Raw genomic sequence first — 12,862 nt, forward strand, 5'->3', positions numbered from 1 at the left:
CTCCTCACTGCTAACACTGCCACCCAGCTTCGTGTCATCCACAAACTTGGAGATGCTGCATTTAATTCCCTCATCCAAGTCATTAATATATATTGTAAACAACTGGGGTCCCAGCACTGAGCCTTGCGGTACCCCACTAGTCACCGCCTGCCATTCTGAAAAGGTCCCGTTTATTCCCACTCTTTGCTTCCTGTCTGCTAACCAATTCTCCACCCACACCAATACCTTACCCCCAATACCATGTGCTTTAAGTTTGCACACTAATCTCCTGTGTGGGACCTTGTCAAAAGCCTTTTGAAAATCCAAATATACCACATCCACTGGTTCTCCCCTATCCACTCTACTAGTTACATCCTCAAAAAATTCTATGAGATTCGTCAGACATGATTTTCCTTTCACAAATCCATGCTGACTTTGTCCGTGACTTTTGACACGCCTTTTCTATTTCCTTTTGGAATCTGTGGTCCACCTCCCAGCCACTGTTGGGAGGCCTGTACTTTTACCCTTGCAGTTTCTTAACTTAACCCACAAGGATTCAACATCTTCTGATCTTATGTCACATCTTTCTACTGATTTGATGCCATTCTTTACCAGTTAGAGCCATACCAGCCCCTCTGCCTACTTTCGTATCCCTCTGATATAATGTGTAGCCCTGGACATTAAGCTCTCAAATAAATAGTTCAATATATTTGAAATATCCTTGCAGATTAATAGGTAAATATAGATGGGATTTATAATGGTTTTAAATATTTCTTGCCAATAAGTGGCACTCCTTTCCCAAAACTAGTCAGTGTAGCATTTGATATTCTACTTTAACTTTTTATGTTGGGAATTTTAAAGTAGAGTGAACTTTAATTTAAAAAAAAAATTATAATTCTGGACTGATGCAATTAATGGGGAGTTTTAATTGATGAAGTACTCAACTAACTGGTTTATGAGAGGGTGTTGAGAGAAAGTGGATAATAACTTGTTGAGAATGGAATCAACCTTGCGGTAACATGCAAGTATTTTCATCAGAAGCTGATTGAATAGCAAGTTGTGATAATTACCAGTTTATGTACTACTAACTATAAGTTGAAGTTCTAAAGCAAAAATATTGGATAATCAGCTTCTATAACTTTTTTTTATCATGGCTTTTTTTTAAAAAAAAAAGAAGGGTGCTACTTGATCCATGGATCCAAGTTCTAGAAGAACTTGCAGAGGGAGTGTGTAAACACCACCCTGTGCTGGACATTGGATCAAGCCCACATGTCTGGAGGTGTGTGACAGCAGCACTACCAAGCTGTTTTCATTAATATCCCTGGATTTGATGCATGCAGAAGAGAGCTTCTTTACTGAATTTAATGGTATTTAATTGTATAAGGAAGCATGATTTTTTTAAAATGGTAAATAACAAGGTTTTTTTTTAAAAAAAAGATCCAGATCCAAAGTTGGATATTGATGAAGTTAACAAGCAATTCATGGAACAAAGTGAAGAACTGTATGAATCATTAATGAATTGTCACTGGCAGCCCCTGGATTCCATCACATCAGAGATTCCCAGTGTAGTATGATTTATTAAAAAAAGCTCTTCTGTAACATAATTCTTGCATATATCTATATTTAAAGTGGGGGCTGTATACTAGTTTAAGATTAGTTGCGTTACGACCTCTCTCAAATAGCATTAGATATGCTGTATATTTCAGAAGACATTTTTGTATTGCAAAGTTCAACCTTGTCTGTGAATTGGGTTCATTTCATATAGTGCTCTTTATCTAGAACCAGCTTGCTGAATAAAGTCATTTTCTGTCTTTAATGTAAGAGAATCTTCAGATGCTGGAAATATTGAAATAATAACACAGTTCTGGAGTAACTCAGCAAGTCAGATAGCATTTATGGAGGGAAATGCAGGTGTTGTTTTGGGCTGTGATACATCAGAAATGATCAAACGATCCTGATGAGGGGTCTTGGCATGAAAAGCCAACTTTTTATTCCTCTTCCATAGATCTGCCTTATCTTGGGCAATCAGAGTAGCTGGTAGGCTAAATGTAATGGATTGAGCAAAGCAAAGTTGTGAAATATGACCAGTCTTTGCTCTGAGTTTATGTTGCATAAGCTAAAAGACTTCTTCAAGCTTCAAGTCTATTTGCTTCCTCCCACAATATAAGCCATGTGTACAACATTGTTTTTATTTTCCCTCCTCTACTGTTCTTGGGAATGTTTTTCCATGTAACTTGCATCTTCCCATTCTTGCCAAGTTAAATAATGTTCTTGTTGATTAAGCTCTTGATAAGTTGCTTGTTAGCAGCCTATACCTGAAGATTCCAGTGCATGGAACACAAGTACTTGCAACCAGTGACAAGAGGTTTTTAATGCTAATGATTTTCAACTAAACTTAAAATAATCATCTTGCTGCTGTAAGCACTTCAACTGCTATTTGTCCATTAAGTCTTGTATTCTCATTGTATTTCTTTCAACAGTGAATTTGAGATGCCATGTAACTTGAGTAAATAATGGAAGGATGCTCTTTGCTGTGAGAGCAAACCAGCTAGTACTACTCCTTTCAACTACAAACATTTGTACTTAACTGGTTCCCTTTCAAGTGCCACAGTTACTTTGCCTTCAGGATTACAGGGAGTGGATTCCATAATCCTAAAAAAACTCCTTTTGGGGGTGGGGGAAGAGAGAATATCTTTGGTTCACTTTTAGTCAATGGCATCATAATCATTAATCTTAAGGATTCAAGTTTATTTGTTATGTATACATTGAAACATAATGCAATGTGCTGTTTCCATTGACAACCAACGCAGCTGAGGGTGTGCTGAGTGTAACCCACAAGTATAAAGTAATTTTGATAACAACTTTGATGGAAGTAATTTCTCTAAGACTTCACACTTACTACCCTGATTTGCATAATCTATTTATTGGCTGCCTCCCTCATATTCTTTTGTTGATCTACTTCACTTCCATGTCAGTCACTCCCTTGCTCTCTACCTTTTCTTTCTGATCACATTTCCATTTGTTCCTTATTTCCCCTTTCTTGCCTTTCTCCTTGTCTCTGTCTCTGTCTCTTCCCCCACCCCCCCCCCTTCCCTCCATATATCCTATGTCTCTGGTTTGTTCTTCTCTGCTATACCAGCCAGGAGCAGCTACTTTGGCTGGTGTTACAGAAAAATCTCCCCAATATGTACATCAGTTTGCACAACTCGGTATGCAACTTTTGTGTGTACCTTGGATTGCTGTGGTGTGGGTGTACTAGTTAGCTAGCAAGGGAAGGTGGGAGGAGATGTAAATCAAATCAGCTGCGCCTAGAAGAAATACAATGTTTGTCTTGTTCTGATATTACAACCAGGGGTTAGTACAAGCTCCACAGTACTCTGAAGAAACCATTGAGGTTGTATCTCGCTGCCACTGCAGCAGCACAGCTGAAAGACCTGCTGTCTAAGTGCTAAACATCGCATTTCCTCCTATGCTGCAATAGCTTCCCATGGAGTGACTGAAGGGCAGGGAAGGAACTCTGACTGCAATGCTTTCTATAAACCTTTATAGACCTCTGAAATTATGAAGGATACATTTTGCTTTTACGAAAAAAGATGCTTGCTTTAAACTTGTTTACCCTGAGAAAGACTACCATGACCATGAAGCCTTGGATAGGTAGGTGTGTGCGCATGTGTGATGTGCCCGAATTGCAGAGCGACGCAGACACACCAATGCACAAGTATAAATGCTCACAAGGCATGTAGGTTACGGTGTCCATTTGAGGTACAAGTATAAATCTGCCTTTAGTAGAAACTCAGTGGGCTGATGGGCCTGTTTCTGAGCACTATGAACTCTGGGTACCTCTGGGATTTTTCTTCTAATACCTTTGCAAATGTGATGATTGTACATAAACATTCTTTTAGATAGTGACTGTTAGACATTGAGTGATTAATGTTCTAACTTGGGTTTCCTTCAGTGCCCCTACTTCTAGTTATTGACTTTCTCTAGTCAACATATTCTGTTCACTTACTTTGCACATCATTATTAAATTTCCTCTGAAGCTTCTTGTTTGAAGGAAAATAAAAGTATGCAATCACTTCCCAGCTCAGATTCTCTGCTCCTCGTGGCCTTGGGTTTTGGATGGCCCAGCTGGAGAAATGAAGTGCTATTGTGTCAAATGCCCCTTTCAGTTAGGAAGGGCTAAGTGTTTCTTCTAAGTTTGGGTCACCTACTTGGTGGCCCTCTTGAAACTCGTGGTCAAGCCTCCTGGACTGGGGTGAAGCAGCCTGGGACCCCTTCTGTAGTGGGAATAAATCAGCCGCTTCAAGTATCAGTGAGCACATGACTGGCTTCCTGAAGCAGCTGTTTATGTGTTTTCACCAGACCGGTGACCAGATTCTTGGTGATTTAGCCCGTTATGTCCTTCATTCGGTATGATAGTACCCATTGCATCAAAGAAATTCAAGTAAATCTGGATTTTTTTAAAGCTAGTTGTACCTGTGATTTAAATCAAGAATGATCTGGTTCATCACTCCCTTCAGGGAAAGGAGCCTGCTGTCCACCTCATGCCCATCAGAGCCAGCCCATAATGGACTTGATCTGTCTCCTTACCTCGGTGGTAGTTAATAATGGGCAATAAATTCTGTCCTTACCAACAATGCTGCTATTAGCTGTGTCCATGGCAACATTCCTCCTATGGATAGACCTCCTCAAACTGGATCTTGTGTAACACCCTCTCTCCAAAGCCTTAGATCAACATTCCTTGCTGGTTTCTCTGAGAAACCAATCCTTCATGCAACTCGAGGATAATTGCACCTACATGGCACCTAGTTATAGTCATACAGAATGGAAGTTGGCCCTTTGGCCCGTCTGATTTGTGACATTAACCAAGATGCCCATCTAATTTAATTTCCATTTGCCCATGTTGCCTAGTACCTTCTTCTTGTTTCCCACCTTTTGAGTGAAAATGTTGCTCCTCAAGTTCCTATTAAATCTCTCTGCTCTCACTTCAAAATTGTCCTTTACCTTTTGATTACCCCAATGCTGGGGAAAAGCTGTGCATTCAGTGTGTCTAGACCACTAATGATATGATACACCTCCATAAGATCATGCCATAATCTCCTATATTCCAGTGAACCTTTCTGTAACTCAGTCCCTTGGGTCCCAGCACTATCCTTATGAATCTTTTCTGCACTATCCCCAAACCAAAACTGAACCCTCAGCACTAGGCCGACAGAAATCATTTCACTGCCCACATTTCAGTTTAATCATTATAATTGGCTATTAGCCTGTGATCACTTGCTATTCCCTCACTTTCACCAGTCATTTCTTTTCAACAGTGCATCAGTATAAATCCTAGTTATCACAATTTGGCTAAAATCATTTTTGCACTGAGGCAGCCTATTGTTTTGATATCACACAGACAAAAGCATGATGTATTTTAGGTCCTACCTCGACAAAGGATGCCACAGGTCCTCACAAGATCTGGTCAACGCTCAACTGAAATGACTCATCATCACCCTTTCACTACTGGACATTGAACTGCTCCTGACTAGCCAACACTGTACTAGTGAATATTTTGTATTCTACGACAATCTAAAATCCTGAATTTTACTCCTGCATAAGGTCAAGATATTAAAAGACAGTATTATATAGATACAATAGGGTCTTTTTAAGAGGCTCCTGGATAGGTACATGGAGCTCAGAAAAATAGAGGGCTATGGGTAATCCTACCTAATTTCTAAGGTAAGGACATGTTCAGCACGGCTTTGTGGGCCGAAGGGCCTGTATTGTGCTGTAGGTTTTCTGTGATTCTATGTGAATGGTACAGTCTTATCTTCAATTAAAACCAAAGAGGTTTATATATAGAAATTTTGGATGGTGTCAGGATGTTAGGACATATTCTGGAGTTAGGATATGTAGCAAATACTAATTCCAACAGCAGCCATTCTTCAGATTTGAATGTGGATTGCAGATTTGAATTTAAAATGCAGCTCAGAACAATGGGTTTCCTGGGGCTGCAAGCTGGGGTCAATAGCAAACAAAGATACACTCCACTTAGACTTCAGGTGGTGCATATGAATGAATGTGAACTAAAATCAGTGGGGATTAACTTTCATTTGGGTGTCTGGAGAATGGGTGCGAAGAAGGAGGTGTTTGAAAACTATGTAATTCAAAGGAAGCATTTTAGATACATTGTAACTGTAGGTTTGTCCTGCATATTACCTTTGATCTTTAGTATATAAAATGTCATGTAATATTGGGTTGGGCATGCCTCTTCTTCCACGAGTGTCCAGAATGCTGAATAAACACTTTTATATTGACTAGCTTCAATGTCTCTCCTGTGCCTTTGTTCAGTTACACCAAGGATATTACAATATGAGTATGGAATCTTTGGTTATAAATAGAACAAACGAAGTTCTACAGACTCTTTATAAAACTCTGGTTTGGTGTCTACTGCTATATTTTATACAGTCCTGGGCAGCTCATGATGCCAAGGCATTGGCGAGATTTAGGAAGATGTGGGAGATTGGAGAAACTAGAGTTGTTCCCTTATGTTCAGAGAAAGTAAAGAGATTTATTAGAGAACTGGACTTATTACAGAATTTGTGAACTGAAACTGCTTTAAGTAACTAGGAAACACAAGGGGTTTTGAATGGGGGAAGAGAAATTGAATTGTTATGATCTGAAACAACCTTCAAAGCACATTCTTGAACACTGGGAAAGATTGCAAGGCCCCAGGAATGGAGCAAGGAGCTTGAAGGCTTTCTCACATCTGTTTGAAGATGTGGTACTGTAATTTATAAATAACCTCAACAAAAGAGGACCAGAAATTGTTCCCAACTAAGTGACACCAAATTTTGATTTTTAAATTGGTTGACTTTTTTTTGAACAAGCCATGATGGAGTCATAATAAGTAATCATCACCCTTGTAGAAAAATGTGTTTGACACACACCATTAAATACCTATACAAAAATGTATACATGATGCCATTTATTTCATCTGCAGTACAACGGTTAATTATCATTTTTATAACACTGTACAGCCAATTAAGTGCATCATGCTGAAAAATGCCTTGCCAGCGTGGAATACAGCAGAGTGGTACCCTGCATTTTCCTCAAATGTGTCAGCTTGTGATGTTTACGTGGGGAGACACAATCAGCAGAGACACAACAACCCCAGAAGCATTACTACATTAAAAATGTGACTATACACTCGTAAAATGTGTTTGTTTAAAGCAGTCTTCCAAACATGGTCAAATATACATTCCTGATGTGCAGTGGGTAAAAGGTTTGCAACAACATTCGCTCCGATTTTCGTTGTTTTTTACACCAGCCAACTATAACCTGAGACGGCAAGTGCTGCGACAGCAAGTGCTCATTTGCATTCTGAGGCTGAACACGTCTCTCTCCATCTTGTCAGCTACAACTCCATCCGAGCCTGACTCAGGTGAGCAAACCGGCTACACCTCGAACGCGCTGAGATTGTTTTCCCGGGGGAAGTTAGCTTGAGGAGGTAGAAGGGTCAGACTGTGGCTTCTCCCTATTGTGTCTGCCTCCAACAAGCCAGACCCGTTTAAAGCCTTCCCCCGGAGAATTCCATTCAGCACTGCGGAAAAGATTATGGAGATTGGCCACGGCTGTCATGTGACTGATGCTGGGCAACATGTGCTATTGGCCTGCCTGGTGCAGAATTATCTGGAGCAGCACCATTATAGGCTAAGGCTTTCTTTATAGAGAATCAGAGGAAGATTGTGTAGCTCCAGAGAGGTAAGCCTTTCCGTCTTTACATTAAATAACATTTCATCATCCTTAGGCATTGCTTAGTTTAAAATTTAATCCACCACAGACTGCTTGTTAATAGCCCACAAGTCATTTATTCCATGGGGTAGAAGCAGAGTCTTTATACTAGTCTCTCTTTCATTTTAAGACTGGTCCTTTATGGCTTATATTTCACAAAAAAAATGTTGGACCATAAAATATGTCAGGAAATAATTAGCTTTCAGGATGATCTATTATACTTTGTTCTGTCATCAGGTTATTTTAAGCAGAGCATCTCCAGGCATGGATCTGTCATTTCCTTGTCATTTCTCCTGTGCTGCCAATGTGAATCCATAAATGCGTTTAGCATCGGTGCTGGTGGAGAAACACGATGTGTTGTGTGATAACAGTCATTATTTATGCTTCAACTTTCATCCATTGCAGTATGCTAATGGGAAGAAGGAGCAACCGAAACATTGAAGATGTAAATGCATTTCAGGAATTTTACGCAACCTCATCAAGGTACAACTTCATTTTCTAATCTGTTAATTTTCCTTGGCTCCAGAAATGATTTGTGGTGTGAAGAGAGTAATAAATGGGATGTACACACTTAGATATTATAATTGTGATTTTCCTCAAATCTGCATAATCTTGCTTGACTAGATTTGTGGTTTATTACAATACAGCGGTTGACACAGGCTTAGGAAAACATTGTAATGGCTGAGCACATTGAATGAAACAGGCCAGAAATAATTTAATTCAGCCTCAAAATAAAACGTTATTATTCTCTTTGCTCAGTTAATTTTATTTCTTTGTCTCATTCCTAACTTACCTCTTGTGCTTATACGTGCTTGTTTCAGGATGATTCTGATTGCATATTAAATTTTCAATAAAATACGTGGAGGTAAAAGATGATGTTCCAGCTGCTTCCCTCACCCTCACATCTCCACCTCTTCCCCTCCCAAAATTGCTACCCAGCAATTAGAAATCATGTTAATCAAGCCTTCTCTGTTGCTATTAATTTCACAATCCAATTCACAACACCTGAGTAAAGATTGTTCAGTCACTACAGGAATCATTTTACAAGTTTGTGTTCTTATGGAAAATTTGTTTACATAGTCAGATATGGTCATTCTAAGCTGTGATCTATGAACAAACTCCATTAGCAGAGCAAATTCTATGCAGTGGAATAGTAAGACAGAATCTTAGAGAGAGACCATGCCAGCTCCCAATCAGACAACATAACTCATTAGAAATAATCAATGGTGGAACCCTTCTAGAATTCCGTTCTAAAATTACGGCATGTATAAATTGTATATTTTAATACTTGCAGTATGACCTTGATGCAATTAAAAAGATTTTGCTGAGGGTCATGGGTTTAGTCGCTGTTTCTAACACTATCCTGTATGATTCTTTCTATGCATGGTGAGAGTAAGCCCAGCATTCATTGCACACTCATAGAATGTGGAGGAATGTTGGACCACCCTCCTGATTTGGCATGATCCATATGAGGGAAGTGGTTTCATGAAGTTGGGAGTTCCAGGAATGTGGCTTGAAGGGTAATGTTTGTCCATCAGAATGATGTGTGCCCTGGAGGTGGAGATATATTGATAAGCAAGCTGGTCTTGTTCTTCCATCTAACTCATATGCCACAATTGCCCAAGGGATCATTCCCCTCATTGAGTACTGAGCTGCCCGTTCTCACTGCTCCCCTAACATCCACCTATCTGTGGTGACAACTAAGCCCCTGAAGTTGGTTCCTGAAGAGGGAAGGACTTCCTGTTTGATGTGGCAAGTTCCTCACCTCCACCCACAAATCTCTGACAAGCTGTTAAGTTATTCATCCAGACTTTCAAAAAATGCTTCTAAAACTGTAAATATGAAATCATTGAAACAAATTAGAAGAATTAAAATATCTAAAGATGGTATAAACAATTAAATATATATGAAGACAAGAAAATCCCCAGATGCTGGAAATCCAAGCAGCGCACACAAAATGCTAGAGGAACTCTGCAGGCCAGGCAGCATCAATGAAAAAGAGTAAACAATCGATATTTCAGCTGAGACTGAAATATATATGAACATATTTAAGAAACATTTAGACAGACACTTCTGTAAAAATCCTGGAGGCTGAGGGGAGATCTGATAGAGGTTTACAAGATTACGAGAGGCATAGATAGAGTGGACAGAGAGTATCTGTTTCCCAGGGTAGAAATGTCTAATACCAGAGGACATGCATTGAAGGTGAGAGAAGTAGGTTCAAAGGGGATGTGATGAGTAAGTTCTTTACTCATAGATGCCTGGAATGCGCTACCCGGTATTGTGATAGAGTCAAATAGAGGCTTTTAAAGGACATTTGGATAACAATTAAATACATGCAGTTTACCAACTAATCAGAAATTTGTGATTCAATCATACAGTGTCTTTTTTGTCAATGTTATGCAATTAAAACTGACCCTAACGACAATGAAACTCAGTCATATCAATTTGGTGGATGCTCCCTATCCCTCAAGGAATTCAGGCAGTCACCCTTGCATGCCTGACACGATGACTGTGGCAGGCACATACAGACTGACGTCATTCCCTGTGTAATGCTTCACAGCATGAGTGGGAGTTCATTTATTCAAAAAGTGAGACTGAAAGCAGGAAACTACAGGGCAATTAACTCAACATCTATCATGGGAAAAATGTTAGAAGCTGATTAAAGATTGCTTAGAAAAATTCAAAGTAAATCAGGCAAAGTCAAAGTGATTTTGTGAAAGGGAAATCAGGTTTATTGGAGTTCACATTAAGAAAAATATAAGATTTCTAGAAGACATTAAAAAAACATGAAAGGATAATGTAGAAAATAAAAATCATTGTGCAGGACATCACATAAATGTGGGTAGATTGGCTAGCTAACAAAAAAAAAGCAAGTTTAGGTTTAAGTAGGCATTCCCTCTCTCTGTATCAGTTTTGATGTAGGGTTTCAACCTAAAATGTTGGCAGTTCCGTTTCTCCCACAGATGCTGCTCGACCAGCTGAGTTCAGATAAAGATAAAAGAGATTAGCTTTGTTTGTCACATGTACATCAAAACATACAGTGAAATGTGTAATTTTCCATCTGAGGATTGTGCTGGGGACAGCACAGAAGTATTCCCATGCTTCTGGCACCAACATAGCGTGACCACGACTTACTAATGTTAACCTGCATGTCGTTGGAATGTGGGAGGACATCAGAGCACCTGGGAGAAACCAGTGCTGTCATGGGGAGAACATAGAAACTCCTTACAGGCAGCGATGGGAATTAAACACCAACTGATGATCACTGGTGCTGTAAAGTAATTGCACTACCCGCTGCACTCCCGTGCTGTTCCAAACAAATTGCTGTATAAACAGAATCAGAATCAGGTTTAATATCACTGGCATATGTTGTGAAATTTGTTAACGTTACAGCAGCAGTACAATGCAATACATGATAATTAATAGAGGAAAAACTGAGTTACCTTAAGTATATACATATGTCTATTAAATAATTAAGTTAAGATATGTAATGTAAAATAAAACAGAAATAAATAGTGAGGTCGTGTTCATGGGTTCAATGTCCATTTAGAAATTGAATGGCAGAGGGGAAGAAACTGTTCCTGAATTGCTGAGTGTGTGCCATCAGGCTTCTGCATCTCCTTCCTGAGAAGAGGGCATGTCCTGAGTGATGGGGGTCCCTTCCTAAATCTTTTGCTCATTAACAAGATGTAATGGGTATGCGCCACTGGGATTGGTGCTTGAGCCTTAGTTCTATAGAAATGACTTGGACGAAGGCGCTGAAGGCATGGTTGCTAAGAGATAGGAAAGAAAGTAGGTTTTGAGGAGGATATAAGGAAACTACAGAGGGATATAGATAGATTGTGAATGGGCAATGATCTGGCAAATAGAGAATAAAGTGAGAAAATGTGAAATCGTACCTTTTTAGGAAGAAAAATGCAAAAAGGAATCCTATTATCTAGATGGTGAGGGATTGCAGAGTCCTAAGACGCAGAGGGAATTGAGTGTCCTGGTTCATGACTCACCAAAGCCAAATGTAGATCCAAGTAATTAGAAAAACTGACAGAATGCCTTTGTTTATTGCGAGGGATATTGAGTACAACAGCAGGGAGATTCTTTTTTCATTTATACTAAAGAGCACGTCTGAAGTACTCTGTAAAGTTTTGGCCTCAGAATTCCCTCTCTTACAGATTAGTAGAAGCAAGATCTCTGATTACGTTTAAGGCAGAAGCAGGTCTTGATAAGTGAAAGGGGTGAGGAAGTAATGAAAGGTTATAAGAATGTGCAACTGTCATGATTGTGAAACAGGCTTGAAGGGCCAGGCATTCCTGACTCTTATGTGTGTAAAAGAATGGTGGGGAATGTAGATAAGTTGTTAAAGGTGTGACTATTGTAGAGCACTAAGTTTATTGCCACAACACAGGATTGGAACTCTATGCCTTCTGCTTTATGTTAACCCCTCTCCTCAGACTCCAGATTATAAATGGCACCAACTGTTCTGCACCCCGTCCAGGGTTCTCTCCAACATCACCCTGAGGCCTAGCCCACAATCCTCTGATACTCGGGTCCCTTTCCTCACCCTCATGTATATTCTCCACTTTTATTTGCTAGATCCTATTCTGACCCCTAACCTCCTCCTAAATCCCAAGCCATTTGGGTGTACCAGTGTTTAGAGACGATGAACCACCCATGCTTGCTCATCTCCCTAAGTGCCGCTTCTCTCCAGTGAATGAATGAAGACTTCAAGCTGCAGGATGTTGGCACTCTGTTGATGGCAGCAAAGGAACTCAGCCCTGAAACGCTGTTGGAATAGCTTTTGAAGAAGTTCAGGACTCCACATTCACACGAGGAGTGGGCCTGAGAAATGATTTGGTTATCAATCTCCCCACTAGCCCAGAGAGAGGCAGTGCCACATATTCTAGGTGAATATAGTCACTGATTTGTAGGTACTGTCAAAGGAAGTAGGACAAGTTGATGTAATACATCCTATAATAAACATTACTAGATGTCAAGGATGTTTAAGATTGTCAATAGCTTTGCAATCAATAATTCATCTAGAATCCTGCATGCAATTGCAACTGCCTCCATTCTGACTCACGTCCTCTCATACTTGGGCCTCGAG

At 39.8% G+C, this 12,862-nt stretch overlaps 2 protein-coding genes across 3 annotated transcripts in view; both read left to right on the plus strand.

The window, feature by feature from the left end:
* Window positions 1-6,284, plus strand: part of LOC134358065 (tRNA selenocysteine 1-associated protein 1-like) — a 51,716-nt gene extending 45,432 nt beyond the window's left edge. Inside the window, exon 9 of the mRNA XM_063069983.1 lies at window positions 1,417-6,284. Within this exon, the coding sequence (XP_062926053.1) occupies window positions 1,417-1,553 (137 nt within the window). The 3' untranslated portion in view covers window positions 1,554-6,284. The remainder of the gene's footprint in view (window positions 1-1,416) is intronic.
* A 1,373-nt stretch (window positions 6,285-7,657) lies between these two features.
* The window catches only part of tmem108 (transmembrane protein 108), a 90,120-nt gene continuing 84,915 nt past the window's right edge, over window positions 7,658-12,862 (plus strand). For both annotated transcript variants that reach the window (XM_063069385.1, XM_063069386.1), the window contains exons 1-2: window positions 7,658-7,728; window positions 8,164-8,241. The gene's annotated coding sequence lies outside the window, so the exon portion shown is untranslated. The remainder of the gene's footprint in view (window positions 7,729-8,163; window positions 8,242-12,862) is intronic.

Source organism: Mobula hypostoma, chromosome 17 (assembly GCF_963921235.1).
Source record: "Mobula hypostoma chromosome 17, sMobHyp1.1, whole genome shotgun sequence".
NCBI lineage: Eukaryota > Metazoa > Chordata > Chondrichthyes > Myliobatiformes > Myliobatidae > Mobula > Mobula hypostoma.